Here is a 20,360-nt window from a genome sequence, read left to right on the forward strand (position 1 = left end):
GGTGCGACGGCCCTGTACTAGGAATTTGTTGCAAAACACATTTGTGCACAAAGCGTGTCTTTGGCACATAAGACATTATCTGTGTAAGAAAACATTCTGTGTGTGTAAATTGTATATGATGCATTGCTAAGATCGTCTTCTGCACACATTTTCAGTTTAGCAAGCTTTCTTTTTTTAAGCTCCTGATGAATTAACATGCCATTAGTTTACTGCAGTGGGAGAACGCAGTTTTCACTGTGCGAATAAAGAAAATGTGAGACAACATTTAGCTGACACATTTTACTCGTGTTTAATTAGATCGGGCCTTCAGTTGATCACAGATTCTTCAGCCACTTGGTTATCTCAGCACTGGACAACGATCCCAATGAATTTGGACTTACAACCTTTTTACCTTCTATTTTTAAGGCTATGCAAATTTGAGAGAAGCACTCTCCTTTTTTGTTGAACATTCAACTAGCAAATGCCTTGTGTATTCAATAATGACTGACATTATATACAGAGTAATAATTTTAAAAAAAGCTATCCATCTTCACAGAGACACCTCAATAAAATGCACCAAAACGCAATATATGCTGAAACAACTGGGCAGTTTAATTTCCTCAACATCAAGCAATACGATGTTTATGATTAGGGAAATATGAAATTCAAGGCTGGAAATCTGTACACATTTTCACATTGGGCTGTAATGAGAAAGCCTTACAGATAACATTTCTTGCTACACAAGAAAGAACCACAACCAAGAGATTAAAGTCAAAGAATTGGCCACCACCAAAAGTTGTCTAATCCCGACCACTAATACCAGGTCTAAAACAAATAAAAAATGCAATATTACTTTTTTCATTTAAATATAGTGCTGACAGACAGTCATATGTTTTGTTTGCTGCTTAAAGAGAGATCTACGAGCATGCTTGCTAAACAACATAGCAGAATGCACAGTATGTGCCACCTTGTGAAAAGGATAATAGATGCTGAAGTGTTCTCAGTGTTATAAGTGTTGCAGGGAAAAAAAAAAGGATTTGGATCCTATAATAGGTGTATACGGAAATTACATTAGGATTCACATTTCACATACACTCTGTCATCAGAATAACCACAGTATTAAAATTAAAGAAATACAAATAATCACGGAGGGCAAAATACACATTTTAGAGCTAGCTCAACTCTTTTTTTTATGGAATGTAATTTTTGTTTGCTGGTGTATCACACATCTACATTGGAGGTATCTGTATGTGCGCAGCCTCAACTACAATAACAGTGGCTTGCTCGCCTATATTTGTGGTATTCCTGTTTTTGTCCTGCTCTGATCCACTTTGACCTTGTGGTTAAAGTGTAACATCCAAAAGGATCAGTCCATAATACAGGTAACTGGTAAATATTCCAAAATTGTTTATTTGCGACATCAAAATAAACATAATCCAAATGTCACCCTACAGTCCCCCGACACAGGCCAAGTTTTGCCATGAGGCTGCATTGGGAGGGACAAAAAAAAATCCTGATACAAGACACTACAGCTGAAACTGCCTTGTATTAAGAATTTTTTTGTCCTTCCCGACGCAGCCTCATGATGAAACAGGGTCAGTGTTGGGGAACTGCAGGACAATAGTTGAATTATCCTTATATTGATGCTGTGAATACATTTTGAAATATTTGCCAGTTATCTGCACTTTGGACTAATCTTTCAGATTATCTCTTAGGCTTTCCTTGTTTTTTTTTTTTTTGACGCAGTGTATGAGCTGCTGTTTTGTCAACTCTTGATTATTGCTGAAAGTGTAACATCCGCTATATACCACACCTACTTTTAACTGGTCTCCTTTTTACCACTTGAACAAACACCACCTGTTCCTCTGAATTGTTCCACTGGCTAAATAGTAGTGCGAGCGGCTGGCAAGCATGGAGTAAATGAACATAATTGCCAGGCAGAGTTATTCTTTTTTCATGCATGCTAGCGGTTCCGACCCGCTGTTAATAACAGAAGACTTGCAACTGTGTTGTGAGAAGCAGCACCATCCGATAGGGAAGCAGGTATGTCGGAGTGTTGTTCATATGTTTTTTTTTCTTTTTTTTAAATAAAAAATGTTTTCTTTCTTTGGATATGGTGTTCTCTGAAGATCAAACAAGCTGCAGTTTTAATGTTTAGAAGAAATAAAAGTATTGGGGGAAGGGTGGAGGTGCAGGGGAATGAATCCTATCAATATTTTGATTTGGGGAAGCTTTTGTTTTGTGATGGGTCTCTTGACTTTAACACAGCTTTAAGAGCCCAAACTGGAATAAAAAGGTTTGTACAATAATTGAGTGTCTGAAGCCTAGATTGCAAAGGAAAAGAACTTCCTATGAAATAGATCAAACCAGTGTAGTGTGTGTAATAGTGGATGTGATGATGCTAAGATGAAGACAAGTAAAAAAAAAGGAACAAGAGCAGCAGTGAATGGCACCACTTCATTCATTTACTGTCAAAAGAACAAAATGAAGGGTGCGAAAACTGCAACAGAGAAATCACTCTTTCGCTCCCCCATCTAGAACACAACAACAAAAATTCAGTATGCATAGAGCATGCCTCCAGTGCAAAGGCATGTCATTAAAATGCCTGTCCTCATGGTCCACGGTTCTCTGTGCAACACACACGTTGCAGTTATACAGCAAACAGAAGTGTGCAATGTTGGATACATGTGAATTGTTCTGACCACGCAAGATGCAAGATTTGGGTTCACTGCCAAGTGGGCTGTGGCATGGATTCAGGCAAAGCAGTACTGTGCATGATTAGGGGGTGGGGGACAGGAAAAATGCCAATTTCTGATTTTCTTTTACCTGCCACAAAAAAAAAAAAAAAAAAGGTCACTTTAACATGGAACATTATTTCTTTTGGAGACCATCATGCTGGAATTTAGAACTCCTGGGTTCTAGTATCAGCACTGTCAATGGTTTGGACAAATCACCCCCTGTATCACGTGTTTACCCAATCATACCTGAGTAATAGAAATATAAGCATTGCTCCTTTTTTGATATATTGAGCAGGTGCCTTGTTGTTCGCATGCCACAGTATGCTTAGGCATGCAACTTAGAGGTGGCTGTGCGCGTTCCAGAAGTGCAATGTGCATGGGATCCTGTTTGCTGAATGGCAGTGTATATCATTACAAATTGCTATTTATCTGTGCTGGATTACTTTTAAGTGCATCCCTTCACCTTTATATGCATATTCGGCTCAGGCTGTAAGTTAAAATACAAACTAGCCGCTTTATTGCTGTGTTCTGTATGAGAAAATGAAACAAGACACTGGAAGTCACAACATGATAAATAAAACCAAGAATTGCTTTCGATATGATAGGTTCATAGAAAGATCTGCAACCCAACATCCAGAGCATAAAGGCAGATTAAAACGAAGATCGCTCCCCTGCAGTGTGTACTTAACTATCAGAAATTAAAATCCTGCACTCAGAACGCTCTCGCTGTCATGCAGCCATCCATCGTTGGGGGTTTCAAGCGCTCTGTAAAGTCTCTATAGAATCAGTAAAAACTCTGGAGAACCTATAACCGTTCCTGCCTACAAGAAGCACTGTAACAGGACTTCACAATAAAACTGAATCTGAAACTTACATTCTGTTTTCTCCTCTTCAGGGGGAAATTTCTAAAGGCTCAGGGAGAAATACAGACAAGAGCTGTACAGTGTGGCATTAAAATAGTGTTTAAAAAATAATTAAATATATCATTCAGACAGGCCAAAATAAAAAGTTATTGCTACTGCGACAGCCGTCCCCCCCTGGTTTCCCCTTCTCGTCATGAACGGGGACCATCGTCCTTGTCTGCACAGATGAGGCTGCTTCCGTGCGCAGGCTGGGGACAGCGTCCCAGACACACAGTTAAAGTTCTTCGACTGGACTTGTTTGCTATTTGGTCCTGTCGAGGGGGAGGCTGTCGGTCAAGCACTTCAGCTGCTCCTCCCCAAGCTTGATTTTGTCTTCCAGCTCTCGCTGCTCAATGATAAGAGCTGGCTTCATCTTCACAAAGTGCTCGTAGTCTGCCAGGCTCTCCTCACTCAGGTAGCTCGCCAGGATGTCGAAGACGATGCGCTCCCTGCGGTCCAGGTTCTCCTTCAGCTCCTTTGCATCTTCGTGCTGCCTCGTGAGCAACTTCTGCTTCTCCTCCAACGTCCGCTTGAAAAACAGAAAAATAAATGCATTTTATACCCCTCTCCTCAATGCAAGAGTCTTTTATGGGGATGACTGCTAAACGGCTCTGTCACCTTCCCCATACTCCTATCATCTCTACCTTTGCAATACTGCACCTTCCTTTCTGCTCCCACTCCCTCTGAATTCTTCTTCTCTTCCCTCCCAGGTGAAGTCAGAAATAAGATTAAGTGCACAGTGACCCTAAAGGCTGCTCCAGGCCAAGGTGCACTGCAATGAATGTGCAACAGAGACATCAGGATGGGGACTGTATCGCTGCACAACTCCTCCTCTTCCATACTCAATATACACAAGCCAGCCCAGCATGTCACCCATCATCCGATCAATGCCCCTTTTGGTTTCTCTATAAGTGGTTCCAGGCTGGAAGCACACTGTTTCCCGTTCCCAACAGTGGCGATGGTCAACTATTGAGCTAGACAAAATTGGACTGAGGTCTACCAGTTGGCCAAACCTCCCTATGGCATATTAGAGTGTAAACATCTCTTATCTTTCACGGAAACTCGGGGAAGAACCCCGAGACAGGATTGCTGATAAATTTATCAGCAAAAACAGAAGCATCCCATTTACTTTGTGCCAGGCTGCCTCTTGGGAGAGGGCAGAAAGGCAGGGAAGATACATTCCACACTTTCAATCCCTCAAATACTAAATGGAACCCCTGTAAGATTTTCTTTACCCTTTCCTCAGGAGAAGCACTTCCATCCAAATTATTCAGCGCGTTTTCCACCCTGGCCAGTCGACCAGACAGGGACAGCAGCAAGTTGACCACTTTGTCAAGGTCTCCAATGAACATTCTGAACTTGTCAAACTCATTAGCTTTGCAGACATCTTTCACAATGGCCTCCACCTCATCTCCAAGCACATTGTTAGCTTGAATGTCTTCCAAGAGAGATTCCCGGGCTTCACGCAGCACCTGAAGCTTTCTGCTAATGCTGTCTATCAGCTCTTGCTGTGAAAGACAAGAGGAGAAAGAAATGATAAAATAGTATAACATGGAGCTGACATAAGCATGCCTGGGAGTGAACATCAGAAGATATGCTACACTCACAAAGCCAGACTTATCAAGCTTTGTACAAAAACCTTTGATGTCATTTTGTATATGAAGGTTTAACTGAGATGAAAGCTCTCTGACTCACTGACCTATCATAGACACTCAAAGTATACTAGTCCATAAAGTCCTGTCAACATCTGTTCATCTGTTCTTTTCAGGGAGGAAAAGATGAAGTTTGAAAAGGCCAAAAAAGGTCTTCTCTCATGGTTTTGTTTTAAAAAAGTGTCTCCTGTCCCTTAAACTAGTCATTCCCTTTATCATGTTGTGGTACTTCCAAGCTCAGGGTTTACTTCATCGTGGCACACCCTCACTTACCTTCTCCTCCACCCCTCTGGCAATCATTTTCAACTCCCTTTCCCTCAGTCCCCTGATATCACCTTCCCTTCCTTCCCCCCACCTGCTGGTGTCATCAACTTCTCCTCTTTCCTCTCCCTCCCTGACATCATCACCTTCTCTTCTGTCTCCCCACAACCTCCTATCATTTCTACATTCATTTCTCTTCCCCCACCCCCTCTAGCATCATTAACTTCATTTCCCTTGTCACCTACCTCCCCCTCCCTGCATCATCATCTTCCCTCCTGTCCCCCTCCAATCTGGTATCATAACCCTCCCCCTATCTCCCTGGCATCTCCTCCCATCCCCTGCCATAATCAGCTTACATCCCCTGACTGCCACCCCCCAACTGAAGCTTTCATCTGACCCTTCTTCCTCCCTACACCACCTGGCACATTCATCTGTCTCCCCCCCTCCCCCTCCAATATCTCGCAATTGTCAGACATCACAGGATTATGGGGCCTTGAGTGGTCTCAACCACAGAGGGAAGCTATTAGAGAAGGAAGGAAGGAGCCGCAGCTGATGTGTGCGCTATTCGCCAACTCTTCCTGCTAGCGGGATGACATCCTGCAGATGTGAGTGTGGGGAGGACAATAAAAGGAAGTCTTTGCTGAGGCTGAAGATGGTGGCAGCTCAGGTCTGCCTCAGCTTGTCTTTCTATCGGGCCTGGTTAGCTGGAGGAGAATTTCACTTGCATATCTACAGCACACGGGTTGGGAAACGCTGCCTTAAACCAGTTGCAGACCATACCTATTTATGTTTTGGGTTTTTTTGTTTTTTTTTAAAGCATATAGTACAACAATGAGGTGCAAGATTATCAAATCAACGTGTTACTTACTATCTATCGGCATCTCTTTCATTCGTATGCTACCTCCAATTTATAGAGTAGAGGCGTGTGACGTCAATGCGCTTGTCTACTTAACAGGGCCTGATCAGTGTTTTTGTTCAATGACTCTGCATTTAGAGTTACGACAGAAAATCCTGGGTTTGTGATTGGTTTGAGGTCCTGTTAAATAGACAAGCGCAATGACGTCACACGCCTCTACTCTGTAAAATGGAGGTAGCATACGAATGAAAGAGATACTGACATAGTAAGTAAGAATATTGTTTGTTTTTGGTATAAGGAATTCTAGAAATTAATTCATTATTTGTCTTAAGTTCTCCTAGCCCCTGAAGCAGACGCTTTGTCATCAAAATGCTGACAGCGTTGGGTGCCTTCCTCAACAGGAGTACAACACGAGTTTTCCTTTAAAAGTAGTCCAAATGTTGAGGACATTAAGATAAGTACTCGTTTTAGTCAACAACAGAGATACTTGCTGCTGATGTTTTGAATGGGAGAAGCATCAAGAGATGTTTTAAATGATTTTATGCGCAATTACAACACCTAAAAAAAAAAAAGTGGTTACAAATCAATAGTGGTACATGATTATAGGCCCAGTGGTTACAGCTGGTTTCAGTGGCAAAAACCACATATATATGATACCAAAACAAGTTGATTTGATAGTTTTGCACCTAGTTGCACTATAGAATTTTTAAAGGAAGGGCAATTTTTTCAAGGCTCCGGTGATTTTTTTTAAAGCATGCCAGAGGTTGCTGAGTTTCCTATGATATGGCCCCCCACACTAGGCCAGAGAGTCTGTGACGAAGGCTGCCATAGGTGTTGAATGTTCTGGCTGAGCTGGCATGGATCCAGCAGTATGTCCTCGATTCTCCTGGCACTGCAGAGCTGCACCTTGACAATGCCTCTAGTAGGCAGTCACTATCATTAAAGTTAGAGGAGATCAAGGGACATTATAGATATTTTTTAAAAAGGCAGAAAAGACAGCTGAGTCACAAGACCACTGAAATTTTCTGAGGGAAAAAATCCTCTAATTTGAAATATTGTAATATTTCATTTTATGAAAAACAAGAGTCAAATGCAATTTTTTTTTTTTAACTATGGAAGAAACCAGGATGAAAACCCCAAATTCAAATGTAATTAGAAATAAGCCCATTACCCTGCAAGCAGCAGATGTGAAATCCATGTTGCAGCAGCACCCAGAGCTCTTCCTTCATACTGGGCGCTGTGATTGTTTTCTGACGGAGGGATGGGCAGTGGCTTCTTCCAGTTTCTTTGGGCTTTCAGCTCAATTGGACCTGGTCTCCTGGTTGGGCTATGGCATTAGAAGCCTTTATGTCCAGCTTTCATCCCCCCCCCCCCCCCCCCAAAAGCTGAGTTGGGAGAAAAACTCCCCAATTTTTTTTTGTAACAATATCATTTAGGATTTATTCTGCCTCAGTCTCTCTCTCTTTCTAATGTTGGTATTTATTTCGAGGATCACTTGGTTTTGTTTGTTTTTTTAATCAAACGCCTTACTAGGAATATTTTTTTGCTGTGTTGAAGACTTTGTGGCTGATATTCTAATTTATACGCCTCCAAATGTAAGATCTGGATGGCTTTAACCGGTTTTGCATTTATTTGATTGTTGGTTAAAATGGGATCAAAACTTTGCAATGCTGTGACTGTGATCTGGTGGGAGTGGCTTAAATAGGTTTCCCATTTGTGATCAGCTTTTTTGGGAAGCATACAGTTTGTTTGGGATGCTTCCTGCTTCTTTGGGCTTCCATGTCAATCGGAATCAGCCTCTACTGGAACTACGCTAATTGTGTGTGGGGGTGGAGGAAGTCCCATTTCTATTTCTTCTCTAGCCCTCTAGCTCAGTCACCACAGTAACAGTCTTCAGGCTCAGAGATCATGACTGTGGCTCCTTTTGGAACCTAGCAGGCGTGCGCTCTTAGGTCAGCCAGTTGGCGTCACTCTTGAGTAACTGCCGGAACTGCTTCTGTTTCGGGGGCTGTCAACGTTATCTCCGCAATGTCCCTAGTCTCTGCCAGTCTGAGGAGGAGCAGCCAGAGCTAGGAACTGAACTTTTATCTCTGACAATAGCAGTATTTGCTCACTGGGCCACCCCCAAAACTCCTTTACTAGAAGAGGCGGCTTAGCTTTTGTCAGAATGAAAGGAAAAAAAAAACAAAAACAAAAAAAAACGAGAGAGAGAACACTGATCACACGCCAAACAAAATGTCTTGTGGACAGAAAACTCCCTTAAAGCCTCAACCACCTACAGCATTGTCAATCCAACATAAATCAGCCCTGACTGTGGCTGAGCTCTTCCTCAGCTGAAGAGGGCCATCCACAATGTTGGTCTGCATATGCCCAGATTCAGCTTCTTTCAGGGCTGGCATGCAGCACGCACATCTGCCCAAGCAGGCAGAGGAAAGAGTAATGTGGGACTAACGCTCTCTCTTGGGCAATCTATCTCACTCTCTTAATACCACCAAACTGCAGCATGTGTTCTTGGAAACAGGGGAGACTAAGATTTGAATATACAAAAATCAACATGTTCCACCCTCAGAGGACAAAGCTTTCAAGTTCCAGTGTACTGCAAGCTTTAAACCGCGGCTGGAAGAATTGTGCATCAGCAGTTTTAGCCAAGAGCCTTACCAGTCATCTTTTAATCATTCAAATACCAAATCCTTGTCTCCAAATGAAAGGCATCGGACCAGCCCCACTGCTAAGCTTAATGTATGCTGATTTTGCTAGCACAAGTCAAATTTTAAGAGGCTTCCTGGTTTTCTAGCATGCAGACAGTTGTATAGAGACATGATTCAAATTCTAGCCAGCCCCATGATTAAAGAAATAAAAGGGGATTCAATATAATCCTTTCCTAGTTCTAAGGAATATTCTGAAAATGTGCCAACGATCTCTTAATGAGTACAGCTAATCTCTCCTAGGCACAGAAAACTGAGCGGCTGAGATCAGCTCTGTTGGGAATGACCATAGCTTATTTGAAGAACCACTTACTGGCTGGCAGTCATGAATATCCAACTGTAATTTACCCTGCCACCCCCCACCCCCACTAAAGAAATATTTCTCGTTGCCTTTTCTAGGATTATTTTTCTCCCCCTCCCAAAAGTGATTACCTGGATGACCACAGTTGTCCCTTGTTGACCAAGGGCTGGTAGGAAACATTTTTTGAGGAAATGGCTAAGTGTATGTTTGGGTTTGAGTGGAGAAGAAAGATGTCTAGAGTAACTAAGAAATTCTTGATAAAACTTATACAGGGACGTGGGTTAGCAGTCCTGAGTTTCAGTTGTATTTCTGAGCATCACTGCAAAGGGGTGAGCTGAACTTTTCAGTGGATCTAGAAAGGCAAGCTCCAACTGATTTTCAGAAAAGTGTGCTCGTGAGGCGCTAACTAAAAGTAAAGTAGATAAAGCAATAGAGCCGGACAGGACACATCCGAAGGTATTACAGGAACTGGCTGACCTTTCAGAGCTTCTTTAGGTGGATGTGGTTCCTATTTACAAAAATAAGGAGGGGACTGAGAAATACAGGTCTGTGGTGAGTAAATTAATAGAATTGCTGTTAAAACAGAGGATAGTGCAGTTTCTGGATTCCAACTGTTTGCAAGATCCAAGGTAGGCATGGTCAGATAAATATAACCAATTTAATTGATTGTGTTACCAGAGGGTTGGATCAGGGGAGAGCGCTAGATGTAGTGCACTTGGATTTCAGTAAAGCCTTTGACATGGTGCCACATAGGCAACATAAATAAACTAACTCAGGGCCCATGCAGAATAATTACACAAAGGGCAGGGCCAGTGCAAGGGGACCAGATGCCCTAGGCATCTTCTGCCTTGTACCCGCCCCCCCTGGTCATGCCGCCACCCCCATTAGGGGGCGAACGGCAGCAAAGAGGAGTGAAGATTGCCGTATTTCCACTCCTCTTTGGCGCTGCCGCTTGCGGCCCCTAATGGTCGGCACCCTAGGCCCAGGCCTGGTTCGCCTAGTGCTTCCGCCGGCCCTGACAAAGGTCAGATTTCATGGAACGCTGTGAGGTGAGGAAGTGGAGAAGGTATTTTGGTACAACTTAATCTATGCTTGGAATCACTTAGCTGATGAGATACATGCCTTGACTGATTATGTTATTTCGGAAAGCACTGAAAAATGATTTATTCAATAAATATTTTAAGAGTATGATGATTTAGTCTACTAGTTGTTTATTACTTTGTTGTATTGTTTTGTGTCTATCGTTTTTGTGTTTTGCTGTCATCCATCTAGCATGGCATGGCATGGCTAATGTAGACGGAATATAAATGTTTTAAATAAATAAATAAAATAAATAGCAGCCTGCACGAGAATTAGGCATCCTAGGCGAACCTTTGGTCATGCGTCCTGCTCCCCATCTTACCCTTTGGTGGTAGCTACAGCACAGCACCCCCTCCTAGCAGGGGCATTGTCTCCGGCACAACACTCCACCTTCTTTGACATATTACAGCACAGCAGGCCCCTGGGGCTCCTGCTGGTGGGATTCTGCTGCCCTTCCCAAATTTTGGCGCTCTAATCGACTGCCTAGTTTGCCTAACGGAAATGCTGGCCCTGACCTGACTGGTTAGAAACTGGGAGGGGGCAAAGGGTAGTGGTGAATGGAGCTCACTCTGAGGAGGGGAACGATACTGCCGGTGCACTGCAGGGATCAGTCCTTGGACTGTTTTCTTTCAACATTTTTGTGACTGACATTGCAGAAGGGTCATCAGGAAAGGGTTGTCTTCTTGCCGATGATACCAAAATCTACAACACGGTAGCAGCCAGGAAGGTGTGTGAAGCTCAAGAATAGTCTAAGACCTTGCAGCTAAGATTTAATGCTAAAAACAATGCAGAGGAATGTATTTGGGCTGCAAACACCCAAGGGAGTGGCACAGTATAGTGGGTGAAATTCTTCTAAGCCCAAACAAAGAGCGGGATCTGGGGGGGTCATTGGCCAGCATAGGGAAAGGAATGGTCAGCAGATATAAGGTGGGATTATTGCCTCTCTATGACCCTGGTGAGATGTCATTTGGGATACTGTGGGAAGGTTTTGGAGACCGCACCTTCAGAAGGATATAAACAGGATGGAATCGGTCCAGAGGGAGGCTATTAAAATGGTCAGTGGTCGTTGTTCTAAAGCATATGGGGACAGATTTACCCATGTATATATCCTAGAGAAAAGGCGGGATAGGGGAGATATGATAGAGATATTTAAATACCTCCACGGAATAAATGCACAGGAGGCTCTAGAAAGAGGGGTCATGTGATGAGGGTGAAAGGGGGTAGACAGGCATAGTGTAAGGAAATATTTTTTTTACAAAGTGAATAGTGGATGCATGGAACATCTTCCCCATGGACGTGGTGAAGACAAGGCCAGTATCTGAATTCAAGAGAGCACGAGACAAGCACAGAGTACAATCCCTACTACTCTGGGGGAGTAGTAGGGATTGTAGAGCTGAGTAGCTGGGGTGCATGAGCAGACTAGATAGGCCACATGGTCTTTTTCTGCCATCACATGTCTATATTACTCTGGATGCATAAAACATCTATGAAGAATGGAATACTAGTTTACTCTTATTAGGCCAGGCCTCCTTGTGTGGTCAATATTGTAATTAAATGCTAGTTCATCATTCTGCTCTCAGATGATATCTTTGTGGAATTTCCTTAAAGAGCCCTGTGTTTTTCAAATAAGTATCTTGACGTCTAATGCAGAATATATTCTTTTCACAACATAGGTGTCTTCAGTACTCAAGAAAGGCAGGGAGCCCTTGGGATGCAATATTTCTGTCTTTAAATATCTCCATCTCACAGGGTTTGCTAATTAAAGCCCCCTATAAAGATAAGTGCAACATAGCTCTAACTGAATTCAGGCAGTGTAAGGATTCGATCTCTGAGCTGCACTCTTTACTAGCTGATACGGCCAACCGCGAAGAGGGTTTTCAGAAAAGCTTGAGAAAAAGATACTGGATTTAAGTTTATGGACAGATTTGGTGAGATATTTTTAAAAGACTGAAAAGGGACAACTCTGTTAGTGCTAAGGCTCAGGAAAGTTGCTATAAAGTAGTATAGATGTAATACTCTACTCCTGTAAGACAAACAAATGGGAGTCAGGTCCATAAGCAAGTGCTGGGGGAGGGGTGCACATTTTATTATACATGAATGTAATGTCCTGTAATAATAGTCTGGTTTGAGGCCATCTCTTGAACCTACAAGATCAATGGCTTTCAGTTTCCAACGCATCTGTTAGTCATGCTGCTGGGAGCCCTAGACAGTAGAATTCTGCTACATTTTAGATAAAAATATAGCGCTAGTCAATTCCGAGCTGTCACTAGACACCTCACTTTTGCCTCTTGTTCAGGCATGGGTTCCTTTGAAACAGCATGTCGATTTGCTGGATAAGACAAAATAAAAAATATATATTCCGCTACATAAATAGGCTCTTATTGTGTGCGAAGAGTGACCATCATACAGCGCCCTTGCAATGTATGGCTTATATGTGTAAGCCATTACAAGCGCTGGGGCTTTATAATCATAGGTCACTTCTTTTGATGATTAATGTATTCCCTGAAGGGCTATATGACACTGCACATCTTAGCATGAAATATCTACGGTGCAGCTGTAAGTAAGTCTTCCTCATTTGTTAAAAGGTTCAATAATGCAGCAATATATGCAACGTCATTCACCATGTACGGAGTTTTGATATGGCCGCCTCCGAGCTGTCAAGCTCTCAGAGGACTCCCCGATACTCAACATATTCATTTCTTCAATAAAAGCGTTTTTCAAAATGGCCGCTGATGAAACGTCATTAACCTTTTTTGGACTTTAAAATGGCTCCTGATGAAACGTCATTTCCCTTATTTGGGGAGTCCATCCCCATCACTTCCGGCTGTCATCCCACCCGGTCGATGGGATTCCTTTTATAAACAGCGTCTCCTTCAAAGACCATTGTCAATTACCGGGAAGAAATGTTAACAGGTAGCTTGTGGCACCTAAAAGTGAGTACCTCTATTTTCAGTGGGCTAAATTTTATTTGAAAGCCTTTTGAATACGTGATGGTTTTCATTTATTTTTTTGATTACAGCACATTCATAAATTATTCCGGATGGCATATTGACCACATTCTACAAACAGTAAGTGTTCCAAGTTCTTTCACAGCCATGGTGTTTTATAAGCTCGTAGCAGTTTATTAAAGGACTCTTTTCATTTACTTTTCATTGCACAGACAAATTTATTAGCAGCATGCAGCTTAGCTTTGTGTTCCCTGAAGAAGAAGTTAATTGCTTCGAAACACTTGCAGTGTCGGAAGACTCACATATTGCTGCATTATTGAACCTTTTAAGACAAATGAGGAAGACTTACATACAGCTGCACCGTGGATATTTCATGCTAAGATAAGTGCAATGTCATATAGCCCTTCGGGGAATACATTAATCATCAAAAGAAGTGACCTATGATTATAAAGCCCCAGCGCTTGTAAAGGCTTACACATATAAGCCATACATTGCAAAGGCGCTGTATGATGGTCATTCTTCGCACACAATATGAGCCTATTTATGTAGCGGAATATATATTTTTTATTTTGTGTTTACATACAAGTGTTTCCTGCTATTTTTGGAATATATATTTCTTTAGTCTTAGATTTGCTGGATAAAACAGACTTCTGAACTGAGATGGGGATACCCAGAAGCACTGGAGAAGCTTGAAGAGGGAAAAAAAATTCTCTGGCTAGAATCAAAGAGCTCCAAGCAGGATTCCTTGAAATTATTTATTTTTTCTAAAAGGATAATGAGGTTATTTATTTTATTTATTTATTTAAATTTCTTATATACCGGCATTCGCGATGGGAGTCGCATCATGCCGGTTTACAAATAACAAGGTGTGACAACAGAATACATACTTAATAACTTAAAAACATTAACATGTGATAGAAGAATAAGGTAGCAGTTACAATAAAACAGGGATAAAATGCAACTTGGAATGAAGAGAAGGCAAAAGAGAGATTAACACTGAGATAACAAAAGAATGACCAAGGCAAATAAAACCAAGGTAATAAAATACCAAGGTAATACCAAGGTAATAAAATACCAATGTAATACCAAGGTAATAAAATAAAATACCAAGGTAATACCAAGGTAATACCAAGGTAATAAAATACCAAGGTAAATAAAACCAAGGTTAGGGTCATTATATGTAGGAGCTACAGCAGCATTAGGGGGAGGAGAATTATTTTGGTCTCCCAAAGCAGTAGCTGGTTTTACTAACATGAAACTGTTAAGTTCGGAGGGGGAGGGGGGGGAGTAAGCTTATATGTGGGTTGAACCTTGCAGTATTAATATTATTATGCAATGGGTTTCTCTTCGTGTACATTTAATGCTTTATTATAGTCATTGTAATATGTTAGAATGAGAATAATATATTTTGTAAATAAAAAACAAAGTACCCCTCTCCCATACTCTTTACCATCTGGCCCCTTTCATTTCATTTATTAAAATTTATTGATCGCTAAACACAGCAAAATTGTGGCCAAAGCAATTTACAATATAACATCCATAAAATTATATCAAAACAAAAGAACAATAATATCACAAACAACAACTTCAGACTCAATATTACATAGAACTGCCAGCATTGGAACTTCAGCCCCTGTTTGTGCTGCCTACTTTCCTGCTGTTGGGTTTTTTGGGAGGTATCCTGACTTACTGCTGCCACACAACCAGAAAGAGCATGCAGAGGAATTGGCGGGCCCCTCGCAGACAGAGGGAGAACCTTGAAATCCCTTCCCCTTACCTCCATGAAGGGGGCGGAGTTGGGAAAAAAAAGTGATTTTTAATCTGCTTTAAAAAACAAAACAAAACAAAAAATAGAGATTATTTATTTTAGATTTAATTAGGTATCATCTCTGGTTTTCCCAATATGCAGGTGAAAACTTATTCAGGCCTTGGGGCAGTGAATAAAACCAAAATAAGGGTGAATAACTCTGTGTGGGCCAGGTCGGGAGAACTGGCGATGGAGTATCTATGGTGGCTCCACGCCCTGCATGCTCCCACCAGTCGAATACATACTTTCCCTCTTCCAAGAGGGCCTAGAACAGCATCTGTAGGTCCCCTTTTCTGATAGTGGGCCACTATTTGCCTAGTGGAGGCTCAAACCTCCAAGTGTGAATCACGCCCTCATTCTCCAGGTCTCTGGACATAAATCTCCATGCCACTGACAGGGACTATTTACCTTCTTTTCTGAAAGATCACAGTCTAATTCTTCTTCGGAGTCCTCCTCGGCTTGCTGTTGCTGCTGCTGCTGCTGCATATCCTTCATTTTAATAAGGAGCTCGGCCTTGGGGGCGGATGTGCTGTAGTAGGCAGAACTGGTTGTCAGGGAGACTGCTGAAGGCATGCTTTGTTCTTCTTTCCTAGTAGAGAGTCAAAATATTTACTTGCCGCTCAACACTCTTATACATTGAAAAAAACCAAAACAAAACGACAGACGAGAATCTCTTCCAAGCTCTACGTTTAAAAGGAAAAGGTGACCAAACTGTAAGGTCAAGCATCAACAATGTGAGGACCACGGCACAGTCATAAAAACTGGTTATCAGCAAATACAGTTAAAAGAAAGTAGAACAAAGGCAATAGAACATTTACGTTTGCAATCTGTTTTAAAATTACATGTATCAGTAACTAGCTTCTAGAATTCCTTACTCTACGAGCTGGTACGCGATGGAAGCTTTCTGCACTGAGCACTGTTACTCAAAATGCTCTATAGATTGCCTAGATGCAACAGGCATCTAGGCAATCTTAGGCAATCTAGGCAGTTTTATACTTATGGACCTAGAGTCAGTTTTGAAAGGAAACTTACACGCACAGTATTTCTTTTGAAAATTTGCTTGGCGGGGAGGGGTACCTAGCCTCTTTCTGTGCATGGCAGAAAGGGGGAAATAAAGCATTCCATTTTACACGTGCGCTTCACTTCTCTGACCTAAACACACCACCAGGAAAGCGCCTTTGAAATGCAGCTAAAAGTATGTGCTTTGAGACCCCCAGTGAGTACTGTTTTGATTGCTTTGAAAAACTGTCATTAATATTCATTACTGCTCATAGATCAGAAATAAATGAAGCATATCAAAATTACAAGTCTCTCTCCTCAACAATGTTCTCCCTTTGCTCTTGAAAGAAAAGGAAAAGTCAGACTGCAAGGTGTGCTTAAACTTAAAAAATAATTTTTTTAAATGAAAGTTTTTTTTTTTTTTGTTTTAACATAATCTCATGAACTATCTACAAGATTCCCAGAAGCTGCAGTTTGGGAACCCCTAGTCTCCTGTTATTAAAATGCTTAGCATACTCTCCAAGTTACATTGGAATTGTATATTACAAAAAAGAAACATGATGCAGAAGGGAAGATGTGATATGTGTAGAAATAAGACCAAATAAATATTAAAAATAAAAAAACAAAAACAACCTTCTACTTACTTTTCCTCTGTAAGTTTTGGAGACGGAATTTTAGCAAGGAACTTCCTGCGCTGCTGAGCATCTTCCAAAAGATGGTCATCTTTGGGGAAGATTCCAACCATTAGGTCCATGGCAGTTTTTAATTTTACATTAGGATCCAAAATGTCAGCTAGAGATTTATCTTTCCCTACAATCTCTCTGGCCAGTTCCTCTGACTTCAAATCTTCAAAGGTCTTCTCTTTGGCCTTCGTGTAGTTGATTGAAAGGTTGGAGATATCACTATCCTTCAAGATGCTCTCAGGTGAATTTGCTCGTTGGGAGTCTGCTGTTCTGGTCTGGTTCTCAACCTCATACTCTGGATCTTGCCTTGTATAGGCACAGAAGCGAGAGTAGGACTGCTCAGATGTACTGAGGGTTTTAATCTGATCCTTCTCCAAACCACTGGGTAAGACAGGAGGTTCTATGTTACTTAGCAGATTTTGTCGATTTTCCTTCTCTGCATGGCTCTCTGAATGGACAATCTTGATAGGCACCATTTTCACTGTCGTATTTTTACCTATCACTCTTTCAATTCTGGAAAATGAAAGTGATGCTTGTGATTGTATAAGACATCATGTAACTTTATGTCAATTATTAATTCTACAACTATATAGAATAAGATAAGACAGGGATGGACAACTTTGGTCCTCAAAAACCACAAACAGGTCTGGTTTTCAAGATATCCACAATGCATATATATATATGAAGTATATTTGTATGCATTGCCTCCATTGTCTGCAAATATATCTCATGCATATTTCATTATGGATATCTTGAAAACCAGGCTTGTCTGTGGCTCTTGAGGAACGCAGTTGACCACCCCTGAGATAAAACATGGGTAGCCATTGCTTCTAACAATGTTAAATGTAGAATTATAATATTTCACTTCTTTTGCCTTGGAACCTGTGGACTAGGCAATTTTTCCAAACTATCATGTGTCTAGTTTTATCCTCATGCCATACATATGTTTGGATTCAAGGACTGCTTATAATATTGTGGATTTTGGTAGTTCAATCCAAAATGAATGGGTATTAAATGCAAGTTAAAAATAATGTTTTTTTTCTCGTTGGCTATTGACTAGAAGATACTCTAGGCCAGGTGTAGGCAACTCCAGTCCTCAAGTCAGTCTTCAAGATATCTACACTGAACATTCATGAAATGTGTGTGTATGTATATATATATATATATAAATATAACCAACACTTGAACTAACCTCCCTTTCCTTCTAAGTAACCAACTAAATATGGCCCTTAGTGACCTTGGGCAAGTCATTTTACCCTCCATCGCCTCAGGTACAAAATTTAGATTGTAAGCCCTCTGGGGATAGGAAAATACCCACAGTACCTGAATGTAAACCGATGTGATATCTCTGATCGAATGTCGGTATATAAAAATAATAAATTGCCTCCACTGAATGCAAATGCATCTCATATGTTTTCACTGTGGATATCCTGAAAACTCAACAGGCTTATGGCACTCAAGGACTGGAGTTGCCTATACCTGCTCTATATATTTTCTTGGGTATGGGTGTGTGAAAAAAATTTTTTATAGTAAGTTTTCTTCGGCCAAAACAATCTCTCTCATATGTATCTATATGCATTTCATTCTCTAAAAACATAAGATATAGAATACTAGAACATGACTTTTCTGTTCACTTTATACAGAGGTCGATTTTCAAAGGGTTTAGGCTTGCGGTGAATTTCTGGATTTCAGGCTTGAAATCCCAGTTAGGTAATGCTAACTGCCATCATAAGGATTGAGACTGTGCTTTATAGGCTTAGCCTGTAACAACTAAAAGGCAAAAGTATTGAAAATGATATAGCTGCAGCATGCTAGGAATTATATATTTATATAATCTTTAGTAGCAAAAGCCTAACCATAAATGGAGGAAGCTGAAGTTGTTTTCTTCAAAAAGTAACCGTTATTTCTTAGGGAAAGAAAACGTAAGTTTATGCACAGGTAATAGTTACACAGAATTCGGTAAAAGATTCTTGGGAATTAATGAATACTGATGCATATTCACATAGAGTATGATATGTTGGCCATTGAGTTGTCCACTGCTTGTTATCAGCGTCTTAAGATCATTTATAAGGTGTGCACTGTTGTATGCCCTCAGAGCTCTCATATCTTGTGCCGAGGCTGATGGCCTGTACTGTTTGAATGCAAACGATCAGATAATAAAAGAAGGAAGCTAATTGTTTTCTTAGTGATTACAAATTTTTATTTAAAGCTTTTAAACTGATACAGAGGTGCACATAACCAGGCCCAATGGGCCTCTCGGTTAAGTCCCCAAAATGTCTTGGTGTTAGGTTCCTAAATTGCTCTTCTGAAAAGTTACTAGGGCCGAGTCCCTAAATTTAGGTTCCTTAGTTTTACTTGGATTCTAAATTTAGGGCCCTAAAAACTGTGTGGCTACAGGAGTGGAGTTAGGATGGAGAAAACAAATGTTAGGTACTAAACTCTGATTTTCAGCACTAGGCACCTAACTTTGGCCTATATTTACTAAGCTGCGAGAAGGCCATATTACTTTATTTGGATGGGGGGTAGAGAGGAAGAGATGGGCCTCATGGGTGGGGGGGGGGGGAATTGTTAGGATAAGGGGGCATTTTTTGGATTTTGGGGAGAGGTTGGGTAAGGGAGCATGCCTTTGCTGTGCAATTTGCCTTATATTTTTTCTTTTGGGGGTCAGAGGCGGTGGGCTATTGGGTGGGTGGGGGGGGGGAGGTGAATTTTTGGGCCTCGGGCATTTTAAGTAATGGTGGCCCCCAGCCGAGGTGGGCCACCATCGCGCAAGGCGGCCCTGTTTCACGGCACAATTTGTCGTCACACGTTTGTGCCACAATAATAAATCGTGTCACGGTACCATCACAATAGTTTGTCAGGGAGAGGGGTTCTATATCATGGGGACGTGCCTCCCCAATGATATTTGGCCCTTCCTGTGATAAAATTATCATGACTAAATAAATCTTAATCTCCTAAATCTAGGCAAATGAATAGCAGGCCTAGATTTACCCCCCTAAATTTAGAGGAGTTCTCTTCTGCTGAAAGCTGAAAATAAGTTTGACAGAAAACTGCCTTATAACTTAGGTCCCTTAATTTTTGAATATAGGCCTCGTACTGTCAAAGGGTAATAAATTCTGGCACATTTAACATTCTTTCAGACCCCTACTTTAAAGGGAAAGGAACAATCGTGTTTTATTATAGTTCTAGTTACAATTCTGTTTAGAGTATAGAATTAATCAGTACTGCATGTATTTTTCAGGGGCGCTGTACATAAGGCTCCAATGCTAAAAATAAATAAATAAAAATATCACTTTTCCGGCTCGTATGATATCCAATTCTCCTGTCCACAGGTACCTGGGCGTGCTACAGAAGTGAGGCTTTCTGCATTCAAATAAACCATCAGACATCACCCTGAGGGAGATTCTTGGATTAGGATTCTGAATGTTCTTGATGAGCATGTACCTACT

At 41.2% G+C, this 20,360-nt stretch overlaps 1 protein-coding gene across 6 annotated transcripts in view; it reads right to left on the reverse strand.

Annotated features, from left to right (window-relative positions):
- Positions 1-570: 570 nt before the first annotated feature.
- The window catches only part of SHROOM2 (shroom family member 2), a 359,555-nt gene continuing 339,765 nt past the window's right edge, over positions 571-20,360 (reverse strand). For 3 of the 6 annotated variants that reach the window (XM_029604364.1, XM_029604363.1, XM_029604365.1), the window contains 4 exons: positions 16,873-17,424; positions 15,638-15,818; positions 4,855-5,127; positions 571-4,148 (listed from right to left, as the gene is read on the reverse strand). In XM_029604364.1, coding sequence (XP_029460224.1) covers positions 3,882-4,148; positions 4,855-5,127; positions 15,638-15,818; positions 16,873-17,424 — 1,273 coding nt within the window. In that variant the 3' untranslated portion in view covers positions 571-3,881. The remainder of the gene's footprint in view (positions 4,149-4,854; positions 5,128-15,637; positions 15,819-16,872; positions 17,425-20,360) is intronic. The other 3 variants (XM_029604361.1, XM_029604366.1, XM_029604360.1) reach the window with 1 other exon arrangement.

This window comes from Rhinatrema bivittatum, chromosome 5 (genome assembly GCF_901001135.1).
Source record: "Rhinatrema bivittatum chromosome 5, aRhiBiv1.1, whole genome shotgun sequence".
Lineage (NCBI taxonomy): Eukaryota > Metazoa > Chordata > Amphibia > Gymnophiona > Rhinatrematidae > Rhinatrema > Rhinatrema bivittatum.